The 27,317-nt window shown below is 38.9% G+C and overlaps 1 protein-coding gene across 2 annotated transcripts in view; it reads right to left on the bottom strand.

The window, feature by feature from the left end:
- The window catches only part of LOC132834679 (leucine-rich repeat-containing protein 49), a 258,355-nt gene that overhangs the window by 111,538 nt on the left and 119,500 nt on the right, over positions 1-27,317 (bottom strand). For both annotated transcript variants that reach the window (XM_060853632.1, XM_060853633.1), the window contains 2 exons: positions 7,134-7,200; positions 5,265-5,408 (listed from right to left, as the gene is read on the bottom strand). In XM_060853632.1, coding sequence (XP_060709615.1) covers positions 5,265-5,408; positions 7,134-7,200 — 211 coding nt within the window. The remainder of the gene's footprint in view (positions 1-5,264; positions 5,409-7,133; positions 7,201-27,317) is intronic.

The raw sequence follows: 27,317 nt of genomic DNA, 5'->3' as shown, positions 1-27,317 counted from the left end.
AAATGGCAGGTGGAATTTAATCCAGACAACTGTAAGGTGATGCATTTTGGAGTACCTAACGCAGTAAATGGCAGAACTTGTAGAAGCATTAATGTACAGAGAGACTTAGGCTTACATGCTTACAGATCCCTGGAAGTGGCAACACAAGTTGCCAAGGGGGTCACAAAGGCGAATGACATGCTTGCCTTCGCTGGTCAGAGCATAGAGTTCAAAAATACGCAAGTCATGTTCAGAATTCTGTATACAATTTTGATCGCCACACTACCAGAACAATGTGGAAGCTTTGGAGAGAGTACAGAAATTGTTTACCAGGAATGTTGCCTAGTTTGGTGGTATTAGCTATGAGGAGAGATCGGACAAACTTGGCTTGTCTTTACTTGAATGTCAGAGACTGAGGGCAACCTGACAGAATTTCACAAAATTGTGAGAGAAAGATAAAATGGATAGTCAGAGTCCTTTTTTGCCAAGGGTATAAATGTCAATTACTAGGGCACATAGATTTAAGGTGAAAGGGCGAACATTTAAAGCAGAAATGAGAAGCAAGATTTTTTTACACAGTGGTGGTATGTGTCTGGAATCTGCTGCAAGAAGAGGTGGTAGAAGCAGATACAATAGAAATGTTTAGTAACTATCTTGACAGAGTAGACAAGGAATAGAGGAATATAAATTGAGTAAAACAAGAGATTTTTAGTATAGAAAGGCTTAATGTGTTGACATATTGATGGGCCAAAGGGCTAGTTCCTGTGCTGTACTGTTCTTTGTTCTCAGTGAAAAATGACATGCTTTTAATAAATTTGTGCTAGTTGTTCTGGAATAACCTTCACATTTACAAGATTCTGTAAAATATGAATTTGAACTTGAAGATTGTTCCCACTAATGGCAAGACTATTAACTTCTTGCATTATCACTTAGTTATTACTTTTTCAATAACTTTTTATATTTCAGCATCTGTGGAGAGAGTTATCATTTCTGGTCCAGTAACCCTTCTTCAGAAAAAAATAAATTGAAACCTATTACATAACATATACAGAACAGATTTAAATTTTCTGAAACAAATCTATGCTTGCATTTTTTACTCCATGAGTCTCATCTCATTCCTTCTTCTTAACACAAATACATGTGAGTCTATTCATTTTGATCAAAGGAATAGAAAGGTAATTTATTTCCTAAGTGGAAAGAAACTTTAGAGTATTTCAGTGCAGAGGAATCTGGGTGTCTTCATGAATGAATCACAGAAAATTTGCATGCAGGCACAAGAGGTAATAAAGAAGGCAAATGGAATGTTGACACTTATTGCAAAAAGAATAGAGTATAAAAGTAGGGACGTATTGCTACAACTGTACATGGTATCAGTGAGACTGCACTTGGACTATTTTGTATAATTTTGGTCCCCTCATTTGAGGAGGGATGTAATTGCATTGGAGGCAGTTCAGAGAAGATTCACTAGATTGATTCCAGAGATGATGGGTTTGTCTTATGAAGAGAGAATTAGTAGGATAGATCTATAATTGTCAAGAACTTAGAAGAATGACAGGAACTTTAACTGATACATAAGGTATGAAACTGGATTAACAAAGTAGAAGTCTGGAGGGTATTTCTTGTCTGGGGCAATCTAGGATGAGAGGTCATATTGATTGGGATAGCAGATTTCAAACAGAGATGAGGAGAAATTATTTCTTTCAAAGTGTTGTGAACCTGTGGAATTCACTACTCCAGGGTGAAGTTAATAGTGTGGCATTGAGTAAATTTAAGGTGAAAAGAGGTTGATTTTTAATTAGTAAAGGGTTGAAGGTATATGGAGAGTAGACAGGTAAGTGGAATTGAGGGTGAGATGAGATCAAGCATGACAGCATTGAATGGGTTAGTAAGCTCAAGAGTCTGATTTGCCTGACCCTGCTCCTAGTTCTTATGTTATGTGCAGCATTTTAACATATCCTTTGAAAGTGTTTTCTCTTTTAAACTAGTCTGGCTTCTTTTCAAAAGCATCTAGGGTATAGATTGTTCTGGTATAATATGTGTTTCAACAACACAAATTGGCTATAGTGCAACTGACAAATTGAGGATGCTGTTTGGATAACACAAACTTTCTGCTGAATGGGTATAGCAATTTTCCATAGCAATCTTCTACAGCATGATTTTCTACAGTGATTTTCAATAGCACTATTTTCTATAATGTAAGGTTGCAGAGAAACACAACTGTTGTGTTATCCCAGAATGGACTCCATTTGTTTCATTTACCTTCTTTGGCAGCTAGTTCAGTTTCCTAATTACTTTCTGAGGAAGAAACTTCCCTTTACTTCCTTATCAGATTTAGCAGTAATTATCTTCTGTTGATGGAGCTTTGTTTGAATTTTTCCCACAAGTGCCAACAGTTTCATCGTATCTCTCCTGTCTAACTTACTTGAAACAGTAAAGACCTTATCAAGTCATTCCAAACTTTTAATCTCTTAGTTCTAGAACTAGTCTTGACAATCTTTCTGACACATTTCTAAAAGATGACATCAAATTTTGCAAGAAGAATGTAAAATTCCTCAGTAAAAATGGTTTTAAAATGCAAAAGGAAATAAATCCATAATATTTTGTTTAACTGGTAAGCCAGGAAATATTTTCTTTTCATTCTTAAATTAGATTCTAATGTTGTACTTTAATGGTTTCCTTCATCATCATTTGGAGTCAATGAAAATGATCCTTCAAAGGTCTCATCCCAATCTTTCCCTATATTTGCAATAAAAATGTAGAAGTTATTTAATAGAATTGGTTTTCCCAGTAAGATAATATACACTTACCAAGATACTACAAGTTTCACTATCATTGCATTCCTTCCCAGTGGCCTCAGGGTCTGATTCTATATCTAAACTTTGAACAGCTGCACAATTATTCAGTAGACAACAGCAACACGCATTCATATAACACCAAGGAACCATAATCAGACAGATAGTGACACTGAAACAAGGGAACAAATGAGGAATGCTTAAAAAGCTTGGCAGAGGTAAAATTTTGAGGAAAGCCTCGAAAGCAGGAACCAGGGTTGCTCAGTCTGAGAGATTATGAAACAATCCAAGTTATTCTGAAAGATCCAACAACCTGCTGCAAAACATTACCACTTTCAGAAGGAGCAGAGAATCCATTCTTATAAAAAGTATAATAAATAAAGCAAACAAGCACAATGAAACTTGCAAAGAAATTTGAGGCTTGTGTAACAAAGTATTTGAACTCGGTACATGATAAATTGAAATCATACAACTTGAAACACCGGTTATAACAAAGTTGCCAAGCTATTTTCTCCACCAGAATAGGAAATCTAATTAAAGGAAAGCCTGAGATAAGTCAAAGTTCTGGACTGGTAACTCCATGTTGGCTAAACTTGCACCAGCTTGATAATTAACTACACCATCAATTGAAACAGAGTTAGGCCATGCTGCAGTGAAAAAGCAATGGCAAGCCATTATTCAACAGGAGATGTCTCGGTGAAACTTAAAGCATGGTTGAATGGTGCAATAATCCTGAAGAGGACACCTGCCTGCCTATCCATCTATTTTCCAAGTTAAAATTGCAAAGGCCGGATAGGTGCTTCAAGATTTTCATTGCAGCGATGACATGGCAGACTATATCACACTCACCCATTTTGTGGAGGTACCAGTGTTGAACTGGGATGGACAAGGTCAGAAGTCACATGACACCAATTTGTAGTCCAATAAGTTTATTTGAAATCACAATTTGAATTTTCACCTGATGAAGGAACAGCACTCTGATTTCAAATAAATCTGTCCGACTATAACCTGGTGCCATGTGATTTCTGACCTTGTCCCTCACCCAAAGACAGAGCACTAAGCAGAAAAATATTATGATTTTTTTTCCAAAGCTTATTCCTATAATTTTTCAATGAGTTTTACTTTATAGGGTCAAGCCACTGTAAGACGTGAACAAATTTAAGACATTTTTTTCAGTTATTTGTCACTGTGTTTTCATTTTTTTGGCATCGAGTGCACTTCCAGGCAATAACTGGGTTGCATAGGGGCCTTTTTAGCTACAGGTCATTCTCCTATAACATGCGTTTTGTTAATGCAAATTCACTGTAAAGCAATTGATGAGTTGGGAACACTAAAGTGCAAACTTTTAAAACATGTGTTGGCTGTAACGTGATTACATCACCAACATTTTAAGAGCTTTTTCTAAAGCACGACTTTTACATAACACAGGGCTGTACATTATAGAAGAACTACCTGCATCTCAAAACTCTTCCTAATACAAATTTATGGAGAGACCTCCTATGATTCAACTCATCATTATTTTACTGTTGGTTGAGGCTAGGAACATTCCAGACAAAATTAACTTAGGTCAGAAAATAGAGAACGATTGTGTGAAAGATAAACTCAGTAAATCGGACACCTGGAACATGGAATATTGAGGTCAGTGATTAGACACTGTGATATGGAAGGAATATTGGAAATACAAAAAGTCATTGGACTCAAAACATTAACTCTATTTCTTTCTCCACAGATGTTGCCAGATCTGCTGAGTTTCTGCTTCTTTATCAGTAACATGATTGGCTCCAGAGTATAGCAACCAGAAAAAAAGTGGCAGAATATCTTATAGGAAGAATAGATGAGTGAAGAGAAAAGAAATGGTCATATGCAAAAGCCTATGTGTTAGGAATACCAAGCAGGAAAATTAAGTTGACCCTGTGGAAGGTTGCAAGTGACATAATGAACATCATTCAAAGAAGCATAATTCAAGTATTACGACACTGTTGCTCATTGGAGGTGGAAAGCAAATTGTCTTATAGAAATTTAAATGGGGATGTGAGAATAAGGAAGTTACCTTTATGGGAATTTGTTTTAGAAAAGTACAGCACAGAACCGCCCTTTGGCCCACAATGTTGTAACGAGGTTTAGTCCTAATGTAAAAGATAATAACTTAACCTACGCACCCCCAAATCACTGGAATCCATGTGCATGTCCAGCAGTCGCTAAAATGTCCCTAATGACTCTGCTTCCACCACTACTGCTGGCAATGCATTCCATGCATTCCTACTTCTATACCTTTCTCCTAATATCTTAAAACTATGACCCCTCGTACCAGTCAGTCCTGCCCTGGGGAAAAGTCTCTGGCTATTGACTCTATCTATTCCTCTCATTATCTTATATATCTCAACAACCAAAGATAATGCATGAAAATTTCATACTTTTAATAAAGAGCTCTGGCAAATGTAATCCATGATTCCTTTATGTTCAGTATTTTAGGAAACCTAAAAGTAAATTTACCACAGATTCGATGCGATTCCGTCTGAGATTTAGTTCTGTCAGTGAATCAAGACCACTCATGTTTTCAACATGAACGATGAAATTACCCGCAAGGTTAAGCACTCGAAGTTCAGTTAAATGATTGATATTTTCCATCCTACAGATCTGTAAACAAAGACAAAGACAATCTTAATATTAATACTGATTTTTACATTTTGCAAAAATATTTAAAACTGAAAAATAAAATGCTTGCTTTTCCACAGAAAGAAAAATGTGAAACATTATAAAAGAAACCTGAACCATTGGTGCATTGCCAATCTGAAAATGTAAAAAAAGTGAACATGAAAACAATCACAAGAGTTGGTTTTTCAATGCCGTATCTTATTTCAAAATTATCAAATTACTCAATGTGCTATGAATTCATGTTCATTAATTCAGGTCTAACTTGGAAGCAGAATCATTAGGGAAATATAAGTGACTGCTGGACAGGCACATGGACAGCAGTGTGTTAAGGAGTGCGTAGGTTAAGTTATTATATTTTACATTTGGATTAAACCTCAGCACAACATCGTGGGCCAAATGGCCTGTTCTGTGCTTTACCTTTCTATGTTCTATGTTAAACAATGGTGTGTATAATACAAGACAAAACAAGCCTGAACAAATCTCTTAGTCCTTAATGAAATGTCTCAATACTCTAGCAGGTATCAAACTTTAAAAGGCATCCATCAGGCCAGGCCCAAAGGTAACAGACTTTAAGTTTACTTGATTCCTCATAAAGTCAATCAGCCAAAAATCAATTTTCCACTTACAGCATTGGCTTTTCCAAATAGGAATCAACCTCTGCATAAAGAGGTTGTATCTCAACAGTCTCTCTGAAGAGCAATCACTTTTTTTCACTATTTCACTGATCAAATTGAATACCTGTGAACTTGCACCATTATACTTGCTGCCCAAAAGAATCCATTATTTCTCATGTCCATGCTAGCCTCAGCAACACCCCAACAGGAAACAAAACTCATGCGCAGAGGACATCCAATTGTACTTTACTAATATCCTTCTTAACCCTTCTGTTATTGCTACATTATCAAATTACAGAAATGTTCTCCTGTTGAAGTAATTGTTTTTAGTCTTCACATCAAATGCTGTTCACGAGCTTCTAATCAACTCTTCTCCACTGGCAACAGTTTGAGACTAAACCAAACTGTTTGTCATCTTAGTGCCATATCTGATAAACAAGGCGAATGAGGCCTAACCTCCCCCGACACACCATCACTTTGTCCATTTGCAATTATGTAACAATTGCCTGTCTTCATCCCTGTCTCAGCCAATTGCTGCCGAAAGCCTCATTAAGATCTTTGTTAACTGTAGACTTAATAATTCCAATGCATTCCTATCTAGACTCCCATATTCCACTCATTATAAACTTGAAGTCATCTCAAACTCTGCTGACCATGTCCGAACTCATAACAAGTTCTGATCACTTAACAATCTCACGGATTTGTATTGTCTTGCAGTAAAGCGATGTGTTGATTCTAAAATTCTCATTCCTTTTTTCAAATTCCTATCTCTGTAGTCTCTTCCAACTCCACAGCCCTCTAAGATATATGGACTAACCAGGTTCTGGCCTGTTATGCACTCCAAATTATAATTGCAGCACATTCAAGGCTTGCCTTCAAGAACCAAAGCTCTGAAGTCCCCTCCGTTAAGCTCTCTATCTTGTTTTCCTCCTTCTAAGGCATTTCCTGAAACCACTTCTTTGGTTGTCTTATTTAATATCTTCTTACATGGCTAGCAATCATATTTTGCTCACTAATGATCCTGTGAAGCACTATGGGACATGTTATTGCATTATTTATGAACTTTTGCTCAATAATGACACTTGTACCATACCTGATTTGCATGCAGGTCCAAAACATCAAGATCAGTGAGACTCTCCAGATTAGAAATGTTCTTGATTCTGTAGTACAACAGAAACAAATTTAGAAATCATTTTCCAGAGAAAATCGAGAAAATACAAATTCCACACATTTCCATTAGACACAATTATAGAGAATTTTACAGCTTTCGACCCCTCCTCGGCTGAAACACTGATTCTTGTTGGTGTTCAGTCCTTGTTGCTAGTTACCCTTTAGCGTCAACCTTATATGCCAATGCAGTGAAAACAATTTGCATCATTGACAGATCAGCTAAGAAACTCCAGGAGATTCTGAACAGTTCAGAATGGAGAAAAAAAAACTCAAGTTGTCCAACCTACAGCAGAACCAGAAATACACCCAGCAAGGTAGCTCACCAGATAGACAAGTTCAACATGGAGTAATAGCACAATTTACTACATTAAAGGCAGTAATTAAAACATACAGTAACTGTTATTCACTGCTTCCCTGAAGCCTAAGAAGCTGACAGTTCTTGACTTTATTGCAAGATGGTCTAAGCAAAGAGCAATCACTACATCATATGTTAACTATCCTGAAAAATGAAACTGGATATAGGAAGGTAGAATTTTACAGAAGAACACATAGATGGGCATCAGATAGAGTGGGTAGATAGAGATAGAAATTGTGACTGAAGTGCTAGCTTAAGAAGGACTCCACTTCAAAGGATACTGGCACTAGTGCTGAGACAGGAAGAAACTGTACCTACTGGATGTTCTCCTCCTGAACTAGGATAGGAACTATTTCCCAGCAAAAAAAGATGAAAGGATAGTGGCATTGGTTTTAAATTAGTATGTAGGAATTAACAGGAAACATCAGCATCCTAACTTAACAATTGAGGATTATGCCAATTTTGAATTCTGCCTCTAAAGTGAATCAAGCTAGAATCATTGAATATTTTTCGACATAGGTGCACAGATTCTTGTTGTGCAGGGAATCAAAGGTTATTGGAGTAAATGGGATGTGGAATTCAAAACACAAACAAATCAGCCATGATCTTATCAAACTGCAGAAATAGCTTGAAGGGTCGAATGACCTACTTCTAATTCTAACTCATGTAGGATTTATTTGCTGACAACAACAATTCAAACAATCCAACAACTGTACACATGCACACACCTATGTAGTACTGTGCAGATTTTCAAAAATTAAAATTCCATTTTATTTAACACTTCATTTAATTACTCTTAGATGTCACTTCAGTCATCTTTCGGTATTTAATACTTTCAAAAAGTATAGTTATGAGAGGTATCACTGCTGGTATGTATGCTCCTGGGTGTCAGCAAGGGGAACTATTCACATTTATGCAAATTAATAAAGGAGACTGATGGTGGGATAAAATTTTTCAATAGCAGTGAACAGTATTCTTAACAAAACTGGGGTGCTGAATACAATCACGTTTTGGGAGGAACCACATATAGAGGGAAGCAGTGGCAATGTCACTGGACCAGTAATCCAGAGGACATGAGTTCAAATCCCACCATGGAGCTACTAATATCTGAATTCAAATAATATATCTACAATTCAAAGCTTGTCCAAATAATGATCATGAAACCAATAAAATACTATATGGTTTATTAACGCCTTTAGGCCAAGCTTACCTGGTCTGGTCTACACATATCTCCAGACTCACAGCAATGTGATTGACTATTACATCCTTTGAAATGGCCCAGCAGTCCACTCAGTTGAACTAAACTACTACAAAGTCTAAGAAAAGGCATGAAACTGAATGAACCATCCAGCATCAACCTCAGCAGCGAAAGCAATAACGGTAATATTAGCCCTGTCAAACTTGCAAAGCCCTCCTCACTAACATCTGGGAGGTTGTACAATCTCTTAAGGCAAACTTGCAGGTTAAGCTAATAGTTAGGAAGGCAAATCCAATGTTGTCATTCATCTCGAGAGGATTAGAATATAAAAGCAAGGATATACTTCTGAGGCTTTATAAGGCTCTGGTCAGACCACATTTAGAGTATAGTCAGCAATTTTGGGACCCATACCTCAGGAAAGACAACTGGCCGTGGAGCAGGTCTAGAGGGGTTCACAAGAATGACCCCAGAAAGAAAGGCTTAACATATGAGGAATGTTTGAAGACTCTGGGACTATACTCGATGGAATTTGGAAGGATCACAGAATACTGAATGGCCTTGCCAGAGTGGACATTGGGAAGGTGTTTCCATTGGCAGGAGAGATGAGGACCAGAGGGCGCAGCCTTAGAGTAAAGGGAAGACCCTTTAGAATGGAGATAAGGAGAAACTTCTTTAGCCAGAGAGTGGTAAATCTGTGGAATCCATTTCCACAGAAGGCTGTGGAGGCCAGGTTATTGAGTCTATCTAAAATGGAGATGGATAAGTTCTTGACCGCCAAGGACATCAAAGGTTACAGGGAGAAAGTGGGAAAATGGGGTTGAGAAACCCATCAGCCATGATTGAATGGCAGAGCAAACTCGATGGGCCGAATGGCCTAATTTCTGCTCCTCTGCCTTATGGTCTAAGTTGGGAGAGCCACCCAATAAACTTGTCAAGCAACAGCATGGCATAGCCATATTCATGGAAATATACCCTACAGCACCACAGTGTTCTGTCCCACTGGCAAGCCAAGCTCACCAGAATTGGTGGAACAGTGTTATCCATTCATGAGGTAGTTGCATTGAGAATCCTCAACATTGACTCCAGACCTCATGAAATCTAGAAACCTCCTGCTGATTTCACACTTATAGTACCCACACAATTGTAATCCTCCACGTTGAATACTAATTGCAAGAAACACAAAGGGTGGCAATGAAAGGGAATAAAGTCCCCAGCCAGGGTACAATGTCTATCAGTAGTGAGGTTTCAGCAGCACCACTATTGGCTAAACTGTTCAAGTCCTCAAGAATACAAGCTGCTAGACTGGACCTTTAGCAGCTGGAGAAGGAACCAACAAGAGGGAGAAACGTACATGATGTGTCCTCACAAATCTAACTGTCAGAGAAGCATCTGTCCATGACAATGTCGGCAGGTCTGAACACCAAACAGTTCTTGTAGAGACAAATTCCATTCTTCACATTGAGGATATCTTCAGTGTCGTGTGGTACTGTCATCATGCTAAATGTAATGGGTTTTGCTTTAGCAACTCAAAACGGAGCAACCACGAGGCCCTGTGGGCCATCAGCAGCAGCAGCAGAATTGGATCCCAATCATAATCTGCAATCGCAGGGCCCAGTACCATTTCCATTCTAATATTACAAACAAGCCAGGTGGAATGACTCTGGTTCAATAAAGAGTGCAAGAAGTAGCAGCACTAAAAGCAACACTGGATTACTTATAGAGTGATAGAGTCATACAGTATGGAAACAGACTCTTCAAAATGCTAGACTGGGCAAGCGATTCTGTAACAACAGATTATATATAAGATTTGTAGCCTTGCTGCAAAATGTTATGAATGATGGCGGGCAATTAAACAACAAACTGGAGAAGAAGACACAACAAATATCTCCATCCTGGAAGATGAGGAAGCCCAAAACTTCAATAAGAAGACAAGGCTGAAACATACGCATCCATTGTTGGTCAGATGTGCCAAAGGGATGATCCAGATCAGCCTCTATTGAGGACCCAATCATCACAGAAACCAGATTTCAGCCAATTTAATTCACTCCATATAATATCAGAAAGGGCATGAAGGCATAGGACAAAGGCAAGGCAATTGATTCTCACAACAATCCTACGACTGTACTGAAGACTTGATTCCAAAACTAACCATGCCCGTGTCAAGCTATTCCATTTCAGAAACAATACTGACATCTACTCAAAAGCGTGGAAATTTGTTGGGGTGAGTCTTGTTCACAAAAAGTGGGACAAATCCAAATCAGCCAATTATCATCGAATCAGTCTACTCTCCATCATTAGCAAAGTGATGGAAGTGCCAATTGGTGATGCTCAGTTTGGTTTCTCTCAGGGCCATGTAGCTCCTGATCTCATTCCAGCCTTGGGCCAAACATTGAAAATACATCAGTACATCAGATATTAAATGAGAGTGACTGCCCTCAACTAGGCAGCATTAGACTGAGTGAAGCATCAAGGAGCCCTAACCGAACTGGAATAAATAAGAATTCAAGGAAAAGCTCTGCACTTGCACATGAATCATGCCTAGAATAAAGTAAGCTAGGAAATCATCTCAGTCTCAGGACATCTCGACAGGAGCTTCTCAGGGGGAGTGACCTAGGCCCATCTACTTTCAGCTGCTTCATCAATGACCTTCCAACATCATAAGGTCAGAAGTGAAGATGTTTGCTGATGACTGCACAATATTCAACATCATATGGGACTCGGAGAAAATGAGGACTGCAGAAGCTGGAGATCAGAATTGAAGAGTATGCTGCTGGAAAAGCACAGCTGATCAGGCAGCACCCAATGAGCAGGAGAATCGATATTTCGAGCATAAGCCCATCATCAGGAATTTCATGTTCCCTGACTGGCTGTGCTTTTCCAGCATAAAGGGCTTATCTTGTCGATTCTCCTGCTCCTTGGATGCTGCCTGACCTGCTGTGCTTTTCCAACACCATACTCTTCGACCATTCATGACTCCTCAAACACTCAAGCAGACAATTCTCAAATGCAACAGAACTGAACAATATCAAAGTCTGGACTGACAAATGACAAGTACCTTGCATGGCACACAAGGGCCAAGCTATGATCACTGTGTTGCTGGAAAACACAGCATCTGCTGTAGTCACTTTCCCCAAGCAATGAGCAACAAGAGAGCATCTAATCATTACCCCTTGACATTCAACAAAAACGGAATCTCCCATCAAAATTCTCATGATTACTATTGCCCAGACACTGAACTGGGAAAAAACACAAATACTGTAGCTACAAGAGCAGGTCAGAAGCTAGGAATTCTGCAGTGTGAGACTCAACTCCCGTCTCGCAAAGCCTGTATGCCACCGACAAGGCATAAAGCAGGATTGAAGTGGAATATTCTCCATTTTTATGAACAAATGAAGATCTAACAATACTCAAAAAGTTTGAAATAATTCAGAGCAAAGCAGCTTGCTTGATTGACACCTACTGCACCACAACGAGCGTCCCCTTCATCAATAGTGAACAGTTTCAGAGTCACTGAACAAAGTTGGGGCTGAGGATGTTTTGCCATGCTATTGGGAAAGTTTTTAACTAATTCTACAAGAGTATGGGAATGAGGATACAATATTGACAAATGATACTGCACCAGGATGCTAAGAGAGGCAAATGTCATTAAAATTGAGAATAGTAATTGGCAACTCCACACCGCTTGAGAAAAGCATGAAAGATGGTGGGAGTTTTTTGTGCATTTGTCACCCAATTATAAGATTCCACCATTTGTTTCTCTCTCCACAGATACCATCTGGTTCATTAATGTCCTTTAGGGAAGGAAACTGTCTCCTTACCTGGTCTGGCCTCCATGTGACTCCACACCAACAACAATGTGGATAACTCTTAACTACCCTCTGGGCAATTAGGGATGAGGAATAAATGTTGGCCTGGCCAGTGATGCCCACATTGCATACATGAACGAAAAAAATTAAGTTAATAGGCAGAGTCAGGTGATGGGAGAAAGTAATAAAGTCTAAATCAGGGTTGCACTTCATGTATGTGAATGCAGGGAGAACAGTTAATAAAACTGGGGAGTTCCAGGCACAGATTACAATTATGGTTGCAGGAACAGACACTCAGCTGAAGAAAGGACTGGTTTGCATATTAAATATTCGTGGTTATAAGGTGCTCAAAAAAGATAAGAAAAGGGAAAAAGATGGGTTGACATTGTAGATTAAGGATAGCAACTGGAGAAAGAGGATGCTTCACAGTGTGCAAGGACAGAATCAATTTGGCAAGAATAAAGGAATAAAAAGTGTACAATTACATTGCCTGTGTAATCAATAGATCACCAATTAGTGGAAAGGTGGAGGGAACAAGTGTTCAATGAAGTTACAGAAAGCTGTAAACATTATAAAGTATTCATAATGGGGAACATTAATACCCACATATAGAGTGGGATAGGGTGATATAAGGGGCAGTGAGCAGTAAGTGTTCCTAGATTGTGTACAGGAGAACTTCCTATAACAATTTGAGTCATATTAAACAAGAAGGGAGGCACTGCTAGACCTGGTTCTTGGGGATAAGGGTCACCAAGTAGGATAAGTCACAAGATGGGAAAACATTTGGGAGTCAGAGATCATTATAAAATGGCATAGCTCCTAATCAAGTAGAAGAGAGCCAAATTCAATGGGCAAAAACTCCCAAATGTTTTCCCATCTTGTGACTTATCCTACTTGGTGACCCTTATCCCCAAGAACCAGGTCTAGCAGTGCCTCCCTTCTTGTTTAATATGACTCAAATTGCTATAGGAAGTTCTCCTGTACACAATCTAGGAACACTTACTGCAGGATAGACTGGAACCAAGGGTATCAGGAAAAACAATATCTGAGCAATGCTACCTTCAAAGAAGAGATGGTCCGGGCAAACTCAAGGTATATTCCTGCAAAACAGAAAAGGTAGGATAAACTAATTCTGAACTTGCTGCATGAAAAAAAAAGTACAGAAAATAATTATGGAAAATGGGTGCTTATGGCAGATGTCAGATGGTAAATACTTTTGAGAACTAAGTTAAATACAGAAGGTTGAAAAGGAGTATGTGAGAAGCAAAGATAGATTATGAAAAAAGAATAGCAGCAAATGTAAAAGGAAATCACAAAGTATTCTATAAGCATATAAACAATAAAAAGAGTGGTAAAAGGAAAAGTGGGCTGAACAGGAAGTAACAGGGGGATTTACAAATGGAAGCAAGAAGCCATGGCTGGGGTGTTAAATTAATATTTTGCATCTGCTGCTATCTACAAAGTAGATGCTGCCCAGGGTATGAACACAGAGGACAACACTCAGTCACTAGAAGACTTTAAAATTGACAAGGAGGTAGTTTCCATAAGTTCAGATGAACTGTCAGCACTTAAAACTGACAAGATTACAGTGCTTGTCCATAGATCCTTGAAAGTGACGGTACAGGTTATTAGGATAGTTAAGAAAGCATACTGGATGCTTGCACTCATCAGTCAAGTTATAGAATTGAAGAGCAGGGAGATTTTGTTGGAGCTACTCTGTAGGAAGGATGTGATTGCACTGGATGGGTGCACAGGAGATTTGCAAGGATGTTACCAGGGATGGATTATGGTTAGAATTTTGAGGGGTTGGATAAGCTTGAGTTGTTTTCTTTGGAGCTGAGAAGGGTTAGGGTGTCCTGATTGAGGTGTGTAAAACTTTGAGAGGAATCAACAGGGTGAATAAAAAGCAGCTGTTCCTCTGAATAAAAGGGTGAAAAAACAAGAGGGGGACATACTTTTAAAGTGAAGTGAATCTCTTCATATTCTGTATTATCATGGTTATGATCCATGTAGAGACATATAAAATTGTGAGCACAAAAAAACAAAAGGATTTAAAAATAAATAGCTGGGTTCAGGTCTTATTAGAGATTGCACATAAATTGATTAATGGGAAACATGGGTGATTCATGGTGGTGAATAATAGATGAAAATTATCACAGGTAATTTTGGTAGAGAAAAAAAAATCTGTTCAGGTGTAAAAGCACTTCTGGGTGTAGAAAAGAGCTATGTTCAGGGCTCTGTGGCACAGTTGTCATGTGATTTTGAGCCAGAAGGCCTGGACTAAAGTTGCACATGTTCCAGAGGTATGCCATAACATCCCTGAAGAAGTTGATTTAAGAAAGAAAAGTGCTGTGTTCTCTGACCTAACAGGCTTTGCATGTAAATTGATAATTTAGTAGTAACACAGATGAATTGATTTTGCGACAAGGATAAAGGAAAAACACAATACAGGTGACTTGGTGTAGGGAAAAAAAGAACATTGAAAGCACTTTTAAATATATTTTAAAAATCTGCGTTCAAGGAGGGGTTCATGTAACAATGGTAATGCCCATATCTCTGGCCTAGAAGATCAATGTTCAAATCCCACATGCCTAAAAGTTGTGTCATCACATGTCTGAACCAGCTGATTAAAATGATAGGTGCTTGTGGTGCCTGATTTCTAGGCTAGGGGGCTTGGGTTCAGGTACCACCTGCTCTACAGGGGTATAATAATATCTCTGAACAGGCTGATTGCAAAATAACTATAGGTCTTGCTGTAAATCTCACTTATAGCCACTCAAATTGTTCCCAAGAAGATGCTCCCCTTTCTTTTATCCCTTTGCTTACGCCTTTACGAGCTTTGCAGTGGGATTCAATGCAATCACCTCTCATAAAGATTGTGGGACAGACCGGATGCAGGAAGAACTTTTCCCCTGGTTGAGGAGTCTAGAACCAGGGGTGACACACTCAGGATAAAAGGTAGGTAATTTAGGACTGAGACGAGGAAAAATATCCTCATTTCAGGTTTAGAGAACTAATAGAATTTTTTTAAAAGAGCTTGGTTCTCAGGATTTTGTGATGTGGTGGCAGTGTCCCTACCTCTGGATCAGAAGATCCAAGTTCAAGTGCTACTTGCTCCAGAGGTACATAATAACATACTTCAATCCAGGTTGATTTAAAAAATTAAACATTAAAAGAGATGGTTTCTTGTAGGGCTTGTGTAGAGAAGTGATAGTGTTCCTACCACTGACCCAGGGTGCCAAGGTTCAAGACTCACCTAACACCCGAGGTATGTAAAACACAGCTGAATGGTTAATTAGAAAATAAATTGCAACTGCTGAGTCAGAAGGTCAGGGTTCAAGTTCCATCTGCTCCAGTGGTGTCATAACGCAACTGAACGGGTTAATTAAAACTATTAAGAGTTGGGTTAAAACCATAGGAAATAGGAATAGAAGGTAGTCCATTCAGCCACTCAAATCTGCTCTGTCATTCAATAGGATCCAACATTTTTCACATCCACTTTCCTGCCCTTACCCTATAACCCTTGATTCCCTGATTGATCTTAGTAAGTCCCTTGTATTTCCCCCTTTGTCCAATTTTATAATGTAAGTTTAGCTATCTGGTTGGGATTGTAACAGTGCAATGTTGTCTCTAGATGGTACTTACATAAAATACCTAACTGGTTACTTGTCAAGCATACAGAAGCCTTGACAATAAAAATGCTCCATAAATGAAACAGACGTGGAGTGATTGAACGGTGTCAGCTAAGTGGATACTATAGAATATGAGTTCCCTGAATGGGGCTGTTAAGCTGGTCTAATCAGGGAATCCTAGTTGACAGATATAAACAGGAGTGTCAAGAAAAAAAAGAGAAAAAAATAAAGCATCAGAGGTTCTGTTCACTCTAAGAGCTGACTCTGAAAAAAAATGAAAAAATAAATAAACAGGAGTGTGAATGGTTCTGCTCAATCTATGATCGGCTCTGTGCTAGTTGGGTCAGTGCCATGCATTAAGCGTACATAAATAAAGGTTTACTAGGTGACGGGACACCGGCCTATGTGGAGTTATTTCAGGAAGCATTAGTCCCTGTTTTGGTTGTGAAACAGTTTACATATCTTCTTACCTGAAGGTCCTTTAACAGTTAGTTAGGCTTGTGTTATAGAAATTTTCAACTACTTCTGACTCCATATCAAGTCCCCTAAAGAAACCATATCTAGTCCAGTTACCTATCCAGTAGTACAGCTTAGAGCAGCACTTCCCATCATGAAGTCTACTTTTCTCTGTCTTGGATACACACTGGCTTTCCCAACTACTTGTCATTTTTGAATTCTTCTTCAGAGATATTTTAAGCATTCCAAGTGACCCACTGAAAACCTTGCAACTAGCCTTATCTTCATATCCAGGCAGAATTGCATGTCACAAATATTTAGGAATAGCCAAATGAATCAGCCCTTTGGAACTGAAAGTTACGTTCTCAAAGAATGCTGGCTTCTACAGTACAAAGAAATGCTTAAAAAGGTAGGGGTTATCACAGCTCCCATACCAACATCACCTGGCATCAATTGCTATCTTAAAGGTTTTTCTGAAATTTGCAGAATGTCAGATTATTAAGATCATGACTGAATTTGATAATTGCACAGTAAGACAGTTATGGACTCTCAAAATATACTTAAGCAGGCAGCCCACACGTAACTTTGTTGTTTGTTTCAGTAAGTGTACAGTAAAGATAACCTGGAGTAAATTAGCTAGATTGACTACCAGGTTTTAAAACAGACAAACACTTATTCACAAAATTACAGAATGAAATACAAAGAACAGACTATAGAATACCCACAGAACTCAGTCTATCTAGACTTAATTATGTTGTTCTAAAAATAGAAAACAGTTCCAATAAACATAGAGTAAAACTGAAACAGAGGCTTACAGGTTGAAGTTAGAAGGGAAGAAGGAAAGAGAGTCCAGCAGCCTGTTTCACATACACACATCCTGCTGTACTGAACTAAAAAACAAGAATTCAGCTTTCAGGACTGACCACTCCCCTTTCTTTATACAGGTTACTTCTAAAACATGAAAGCTATGGCCTAAAATCTCATATGTTTATGTATAAACAAAAAAGACTCTCAGTAAATCCTTTCATCTCTGTACCAAACCAGTCACCTCAGAGCCCAAACTGTTTTACGACCCCTCTGAAAAAAATCAAGGACAGTATCCTTAAGAAGGACCAGCTTTGTGACACCTCCCCTCTTAAGAAAATGAACCATCAATATCCAAAGATGGCTTTTTTTTATACGCTTCAGAAAAAAGTTGGTTAGTACTCTAAAATACATATACACTACACTGACAATAAAAATACAAACATGCACAACCACATTCGAATTCAGGCCATGGTATACCCCCACCATATATAGAATGCCTCTATATCTCATTCGAGTCTTTACAATGCATCGGTAATCACGTTTTTATGACCTGCTACAAACACAATTGTCAAACTGAATGGCTACAACATCAAGATCCATCTAAACAGTCTGGCATTCTTGTCCTTAAATTTCTCCACAAATGTCAATGGGTTATGATCAGTGTATACAAATGTCTTTGATGCGCTGCTGGTCATATAGAGACTGAAATATTGTAATGTCAACGCTAGCTCTTTCTGAACAGTCGAATATCTCTGTTGATGAATGTTCAACTTTCTGGAAAAATACCCAATGGATCTTCCTATCCCCTCATCATCCTCCTGCAACAGCACTGCACCAGCACCAATATCCACATCAGTGGCATCAATCGCCACATTGAAAGGCTTTGCGTAATCAGGTTTGACTAATACTGGGACAGTGATTAACACAGTTTTTAGGCTGTCAAATGCCTAAAACATCTGAAACTTCTTGCTCTCTTTTAACAATTCAGTGAGTGGGGAAGCTACACTGCTAAAATTTGGCACAATCCCAGGAACAGTAGTACTGCTCTTTTCGTCGACAGTGTGGGAAATTCCCCAATTACTTTCGTTTTCCCATCCTGTGGGGCCATTTGTCCATGTTCAATAACATGCCCAGGAAGGTGACTTGGGCTTTGGTAAATTCACTTTTAGCTAGGTTTACACCAAGCCTGCCTTCCGATGTCAATCGAACAAGTCCGATAAATGCTGTAAATGTTCCTTCCATGAATGACTAAAAAATCACCAGGTCATCAATATACACCACACAGGTGGGTAATCCTGCCATGACATTATTAATTATTCTCTGAAATGTGGCTAGAACGTTTTCATATCAAATGGCATGACTTTGAACTGATATAGTTCATCTGGCATTACAAAAGCCGAAACCACCTTTGCTGTTTCTGACAAAGGTACCTGCCAGTAGCCTCTGAGCAAGTCCAACTTAGAAATCTAAGTTGCTTGTCCTGCCTTTTCGATACAGTCCTCCAACCATGGAATTGGATATGCATCAGTCTTTGTAACAGCATTGACTTTTTGATAGTCCACACATAACCATTGGGTACCATCTGGCTTTGGCACCATGACTATGGGTGAGCTGCAGTCACTGTAACTCACTTCGATTATGCCATCTTGGGGCATGGGTTTTATCTCCTTCTGAACCTGTGCTAACTTTAGATGGTTATGCCTATAAGGATATTGCTTACTCGGAACAGCATCTCCTATATCTATATCATGCACAATTAGGTTAGTACTTCCTAGGTGATTTCCGCATATCTCCCCATATGATAGTATTAACTCTTTTAGGTCATTTCGATTTTCTTGTGGAAGGTAACTTAATAATTTATCCCATTTTTTTGATAACTTCCTCATTGTCCAATTTGATTTGAGGAATGTCCAATTCAGAATCCTCTGAATTTGGTTCTTCCTTCTGTGCTGTTATCATTAACACCTTCTCTTCTTGCTTTCCTTCCCTGTCAAAATATTTTTTGAGTATATTCACATGACACACTCTGAGATTCCTTCCTAACTGGGGTCCCTATCAAGTAGTTCACCTCACTCAATTTCCTCTCAATTTGATATGATCCACTAAACCTTGTTTTAAAGGTTCACTTATTAGTGGAATTAACACAAATACCTTATCCCTAGTAGCAAAATTGTGAATTTTTGATTTCTTATCCACTTCTTGTTTCGTTGTATGTTGCAATACTTTTAAATGTTGTCTAGCCAACTCCCCAGTTCTATTTAGTCACTCTCTAAAATTAGACACATTGTCCAAATGGGTGGTCTCTGAATTCTGAGTCGTTTATTTCTCCTTAATCAACTTTACTTCATGCCCAAACATTAATTCCAATGGACCGAATTTGGTCGATTCATTTGGTGCATCTCTATTTGCAAAAAGCACAAGTGGAACTCCCTAATCCCAATCATCCGGATAGTCCTGACCATAAACCCTTAACATGGTCTTCAATGTTTAATGCCATCTTCCTAGTGCTTCCTGCAATTCTGGATGGAACGCAGTAGATTTGAATTGTTTTATTTCCAAGCTATCACAGTCTGCTTGAATAGTTTGGATGTGAAGTTTGACCTGTGATCTGACTGGATCTCTTTAGTAGCCCGTACCTAGAAAAACATTTGAATAATTCTTCTCCAATCCTTTTAGCTGTGATATTGCATAATGAGACTGCCTCGACAAATCTAGTCAATACTTATTCACTCTTCTTTGTTTGAAGTAGGGGGCCTACTCAATCAATCAAGACTCTTGTGAAAGGTTCCTCAAATGCTGGAATAGGTATTAAAGGTGGTTTTATTACTGCCTGTGGTTTTCCGATTAGCTGACACGTGTGACACGTCTGGTAAAATTCAACTACATCTTTGTACAGTCCAGGCCAGTAAAAATGTCTTTGCATTTTAGCCTGTGCTTTCCTCATCCCAAAATGACCTCTAAGTGGTTGCTCAGGCGTCACTCGCAGCTTCTCCTTTCCATACCCTACTGGCAAAACAATCTGATGAACATCTGCCCATTTCTCATCTGCTTTAAAAATGTGATAGTCTCCAATTCCTCATTAAGACATCATTTGATAAATAATAACATAGAGGGATGCATTCACTCTCCTCTTCTGTATATGCCTTTTGATTCAATTGCTTTAAGTTCTCATCTTTCTGCTGTAAGATGCTAAAGATACTTGCATGCTTATCTATTTGCTCCTATTCTGTCTCACGTATCTAATCAAAAAAAGTCTTTGATAAAGCTATTTCAGCTTCCTTACCTGTGCCTTTAGACCTTTCCTGCTTCAGCTTGTGACTCTGTGATCTCATCACTACACAATCAGGGAAGATTCCCAAATAAGACTCCTGCAGTGCTTCAGATGGTTGAGTCTCCACTGGCATTTCAACTAGAGTAGGCAGCACGCCTATCGGTGTGCTACATCATTTGCAAGGACAAACTGTATTCCAGGAGCTGAGAGTTTGTCCACCACTCCTACCACAAATTCTTCACTCTTTTCTGGACACTCTAGCCTCACTTTAAATAATTGAGCACTTTTTGTCTCATCATGGATTCCCGTTACCAGTACCTTTTCTGGCATTAGTCCTTCAGGAGTACATATATCCTCAACCTTCAGCATCTCAGACTGAGAGGATTCTGTGTCTTTTAATATAACCTCTCTGCCTGCTACTCCTGGCCTACGTGAATAAACTTTATGCATGCATGTATATGTTTTTAAGCAGACCTGGCACTTACTCCTTAATCAACCTCTGATGCAGCTTTCTAGCTTCCACTGTGCTTTCTGTTACCATGCCAACAAAGCTCCCAGGCTTCTCCTGTTTCCTACATCTGACTCTCTCCTAGCCCACCAACACTGTGATTTCATGTGATTCACTTTATTACGAAGAAAACACTGGGGCTTTTACCTTCTTTGTCCCCTTCAAGGGTTTCCTATTTAGTGAGTTTTGAGAAGACTTGTAGCTCAAGTTGAGGTTCTGGATACAGGTTTGCCCGCTGAGTTGAAAGATTCATTTTCAGATGTTTCATCACCATTTGTGCGTTTTCTATTTATATGTTTGAGTTTCCCTGGGTTGGTGATAACATTTCCTGTGGTGACATCATTTCCTATGGTGATGTCATTTTCTGTACTTTTTCTCAGGGGGTGGTAAATGGGATCCAAGTCAATGTGTTTTTTTATAGAGTTCTGTTTGGCGTGTCCTAGGATGGATGTGTTGTCCCAGTTGCAGATGACACCTTTGGCATCACTAGACAAAACAAATTTGAGGAAACCTTCAAGACCATCAATAATACCCTTACTGGCATAAAATTCACAACAGAGGAGGAAAACAACAACAAACTGCCATTTCTAGATGTCACAGTAGAACAAAATGCCACTGGGGAACTTCAAACCAACATCTACAGGAAAACAACATAAAAGTATCAAATATTAAACTACAGAAGCAATCATCTGAACATCCACAAACGATGCTGCATTAGAACACTATTTCAATGAGCCACCACACACTGCAGCACAGAGGGGCTACGAAAAGTAGAGGAAAATCACCTACACAATGTATTCAAAAAGAATGGGTATCCAATGAATACAGTCTGCTGATTTCTCAGCAACAGAACCCTAACAAGCAGACAAAACACGCCCAGAAACCATAGTCACTCTCCCCAACATCAAAGACATCTTGGAAGTGCCAGACTACTCAGACCCCTTGACCTCATGCTAGCCCACAAACCTACCAACACACTAAAACAGCGGCCTATGAACTCGAAAGACCCTATACAGACAACATGCAAAACTAATGTCATTTATAAAATACCTTGCAAGAACTGTAACAAACACCACATTGGACAAACAGGCAGCAAACTAGCCACCAGGATACATGAATGTCAACTAGCCACAAAACGACATGACCCACTCTCACTAGTATCCTTACATACAAATGAGGAAGGACACCACTTTGACTGGGACAACACATCCATCCTGGGACAAGCCAAACAGAGACACATATGAAAATAACTGGACGCAAGACATTCCAACTGGAACTCTATCAACAAACACATTGACTTGGATCCCATTTACCACCCCCTGAGAAAAAGAACAGGTAATGACATCACCAACCCAAGGAAACTCAAACATATAAATAGAAAGTGGGCTACACCACGTGAGGATTTCTCTTTATCCCAATTTCTATCCCTCATGGACTGAAATTGATTCTGGAAGTCAGGCTGTGTTTTATGGACCAGTTTGTGGGGAGGATGTGGAAGCTTTACAGAGGGTGCAGAGGAGATTTACTGAGATGCTGTCTGGATGGAGGGCATATCTTATGAAGAAAGGTTGACGGAGATAGGGCTTTTCTCATTGGAGTGAAGAAGGGTGAGAGGTGACGTGATAGAGGTGTACAAGATGATGAGAGACATAGATAGAGTGAATGGTCAGAGACTTTTTCCCAGGGTGGCTGGGAAATGGCTATCACAGGGGGGCATAATTTAAGTGATTGTAGGAAGGTGTAGGGGAGATGTCAGAGGTTGGTTCTTTACACAGAGGGTATTGGGTGCGTGAAATGCATTGCCAGCAATAGTAGTAGAGTTAGATACATTAGGGACATTTAAGCAACTCTTGGATGGGCACATAGGTGATCGTAAATTGTAGGATATATAGGTTAGTTTGATCTTAGAGTAGGATAAAAGATCAGCACAATATCAAGGGCCGAAGGGCCTGTACTATGTTGTATTGTTTTATGTTCTATGTTCATGTACCCCTCCAGACACCTTTTAAATGTTGATATTGTACCAGTCTCCAAAACACCTCTGGAAGCTCATTCCATACACGCACTATCCTCTGCATGAAAATTATTGCCTTTTGGGTCCCTTTTAAATCCTTCATCTCTCACCTTGAATCAATGTGCTGTAGTTTTGGACTCCCCCCACTAGGGAAATGACCTTGGCAATCCAACTTACCCATACCACTCATGATTTTATAAACCTCTATAAGGTCATCCCTCAGCCTCCAATACTTGAGGAAAAATAGAACGAGCCTATTCAGCCTCTCCCTATAGCTCAAAACCTCTAACCCTGGCAATATCCTTGTCAATATTTTCTTCATCCTTTCAAGTTTCACAAAATATTTTCAATAGGAGGGAATCCAGAATTGAACACAGTGTTCCAATAGTAGCCTAACCAATGTCTGGTACAGCTGCAACATGACCTCCCAACTCCTACACGAATGCATTGATCTATAAAGGCAAGCGTGTCAAACGTCTTCTTCACTACCCTGTCTACTTTCAAGGAATTATGAAGAAACAGCCAGAGGTCTCTTTGCTCAGTAACACTCCCCAGGACATTACCATTAAGTGTATAAGTCCTGCTCAGACTTGCCTTACCAAAATGCAGCACTTCACATTTATCGAAATTAAATTCCATCTGCCATTCCTAGGTCTTTTGGACTATTTGATCAAGGTCTCATTGTTCTCTGAGCTAACCTTCTTCACTGTCCACTACACCTCCAATTTTGGTGTCATCTGCAAACTTACTAACCGTTCGTCCTGTATTTATATTCATTTTATTTAATAAATAACAAAACTCAGTGAACCCAGCACTACTCCTTGTGACACACTGCTGATCACAGACCTCTAGTCCAAAAAGCAACATTTCTCCATCCCCTATCTCCCACCTTTGAGCCAATTTTCTATTCAAACTGCTAGCTCTCCAAGTATTTCATGTGATTTACACTTGCTAACCAGTCTACCATGCAGAACCTTGTTGAACATTTTGGTGAAGTCCATATTATACAGCATTCTCCATTCTGCATTCCTCGGTCTTCTTTGTCACTTCTTCAAAAAATTCAATCAGGTTGGTGAGACATGATTTCCCATGCACAACGCCATGTTGATTATCCTCAATCAACCTTTGTCTTTCCAAACACATGTAAATTCTATTCCTAAGAATCTCCTCCAACAACTTACCCATCACTGATGTCAGGCTCATTGGTCTGTCGTTCCCTGGCTTTTCCTTAACACCTTTCTTAAATAATGGCACATTAGTCAACTTCTAGTCCTCACCAGTGGCTATCAATGATACAAATATCTCAGCAAGGGGCCCAATAATCACTTACCTAGCTTCTCACAAACTCCTGGGGTATATGTAATCAGGTCCTGAGGATTGATCTACTCTTATGCATTTTAAGACATTCAGCACCTCTTCCTCTGTAATATGGACAATTTCCAAGATATCACGATTTATTTCCCCAAGTTCTCTAGCTTCCACATCCTTCTCCACAGGAAACCCTGATGCAAAATACTCATTTAGTATCTCACCCATTTCCTGTGATTCCACACAAAGGCGACCTTGTTGATCTTTAAGGGGCCCTATTGTCTCCCTAGTTTTGTCCTTTATAAATCTGTAGTTTAAAGTTTATCTAATTTTTGTGTAACATTTTCTTATGCCTGTCGGTTTATCACTGGGTGACACTTCTTAAAATTTGGGGTAGCCTTTTTCAGTACTGAGATGAGGATATATTTTCTCTCAGAGGATTATGTAACTTTGGAACTCTGCCTTAGAAGACTATGGAGGCAGGGACATTCCTTATTTTTAAGACAGATAGATCCCTGCCATGAAGGAAAATCAAATATTAGCCAGGGCAAATGGGAATATAGTATTCAAAATACAAACAGATCAGCCATGATCTTATTTAATGATGGGGGGGTTCATGGAAGGAATGGTCTATTTCACATGTTCATATTTCTAGTTGCTTTTGAGAGTTATGGTGAGTTGGCTTTTGAACAATTGTGGTCTGTATACTATAAAAGATCCACTAATTTTTGTTTGGACTTGTGATGATACTGTGGCTTTAAGAGGTTATTTTGTCTTGGGTTTTTTTATTTGGAGTGAGGTTGTAAGGCTGAGGCAGCGGGCAGTCTTCTAAAACCCATAGAATAAACAGCTTGTGAGGCCTTGGGTTTTTTTTAAACAAAGTTGGAACAATAGAAGCAGCCTGGCTGGGTATAGTCAGACCAGGCTTTTTTTTAGTGTTTAGATTTAGCTTTAAGCAGTTGCTGTTGTGGGCTTGAAGAAGTAGAAGCTATCTTTTCTCTCTGTCGGTTACAGCTAGAAGCTGGTATATCTCTCTGCTGTTGGGTTACCTGTGAGACAAATTTATTTTTCTGAATTTGCCTCTTTGCCAAGGGGTGTTTATGGCACATTACCATATACTGGAACAGTTAATTAGTAATAGTTGCTGTATTTATTATTCTGTTAAGCTTTCCCATAGTTATTATTCTAAATTCTTTTCTCTTTGGTGGTATTTTGTGTTTAGATAAATTATTTTGCTTAATACCGAGTAGCTTGACTGATTGAATTGCATCTAGAACACAGCACATTACACCTGCCATTAAATTAACAAAAAGTTAGGGTTTAGGCTACCTTCTTAAAATATTTTAAGGGCGTCTAGTCTCGTCTATAACAGACTGTAAACTGGAAAATGGAAGATGCACTGCTACATAGATAAATGTACCAAGAAACCACCTGCAGAAGGAGGAGTGCTCCGAAAGCTAGTGCTTCCAAATAAACCTGTTGGACTGTAATGTGACATTGTGCAATTTTTAACTTTGTACCAAGAAAGACTTTGAAACTTGAAGATCAAGGGGGATTGCATTTTGCTGCACAAGATTATTACTTTTGAAGTAATGAAGTGGATACTGAATAAACAGAGTGACAGCAGGGATCTTTGAGTTAAGGGAAAACTGCATAATGATTGCCTTCAGATTAGTCCCACAGCAGTTTGTTGCAGACTTGTGAGTGCAATGCATTCAGAGAAATCCAGAAGCCTGCAAACAAGAAGAACGTCTGACCACCTCTCTCTGCAGGTGAAAAAGACAAAACTGAAGGCTCTAAAAATAAAGATTTGAAGACAAAATAAAACATACGTCTAACCTAATGAGTTACTTAACTGAAGACTGACCATCACCCTGCAGGCAACATTGGTTTTTTTGTGGTCATGGTGACAATCAAAAGAGCTCTGAGAAACACTTCATCCCACACTTCTGGTATGGACTCTTTTGCGTTTAATAGTCTGTTTTTATTCCTTTAATTCACGAACAAATGTCTGTGTGTTTGGGTTTTAAAAGGATAGATTTTAAGTTGCATTGTAGTAATGAGTAATTCATTTCTATTTTGGCTGCTTATAATAAATAGTTACTTTCATGTTAATGACAAAACCTGGTCTGAATTACTTTTGTCTTGTACAGGAGCCAATCAGGCAAACTGATCATCTTGGTGACTTAATTAGACAATTAATTAGATGTTGTGTGAAATTGTGCAGCTTGATTATTGGCACACCCAATAATATTTGTAGTTCTGTTAGAAAGGAAAATAATTAATGCAAAACTTGCACATAACATTTCATAGAGCTTGGTACAGCTTCAGGAGGAAGCTCAAGATGTCTCAATAACCCCAGACAACCCCTTGTCAGTGGCAATTAGATTGCTACCACTATTTACTGAGAATATAATACAAATAAGGAGAAAGAAAAATACTTCAAAATCAAAAAGGATAATAATTACACAATTTATTCAGTTTACTGGGCATTTCCTCCACAAAAGTAGCTTATTGCAGTCAGAAATCACACAGTCAGAATCCAAATCATTATTGCAGTCACTATACCACTTGTAGGCTGTGGCACTAACTTGGCTTACCTAAGGGAGGCAAGTATGTGTGTGAAAGCTATGACAAAGACAGCTTGAAGAGCACTATCCAACTGTTGGCTTAACAGCTCATAGAAATCCCTAAGGCCCTTAAAAAAATAATCAAAATGAAAAGACAGAACAAAAACAATACTGGAAGTAAC

The sequence above is a fragment of the Hemiscyllium ocellatum genome, chromosome 42 (assembly GCF_020745735.1).
Source record: "Hemiscyllium ocellatum isolate sHemOce1 chromosome 42, sHemOce1.pat.X.cur, whole genome shotgun sequence".
In the NCBI taxonomy this organism is placed as follows: Eukaryota; Metazoa; Chordata; class Chondrichthyes; order Orectolobiformes; family Hemiscylliidae; genus Hemiscyllium; species Hemiscyllium ocellatum.
Note: the sequence above shows the minus strand (reverse complement) of the source record. Positions and strands in the feature narration are given on the sequence as shown.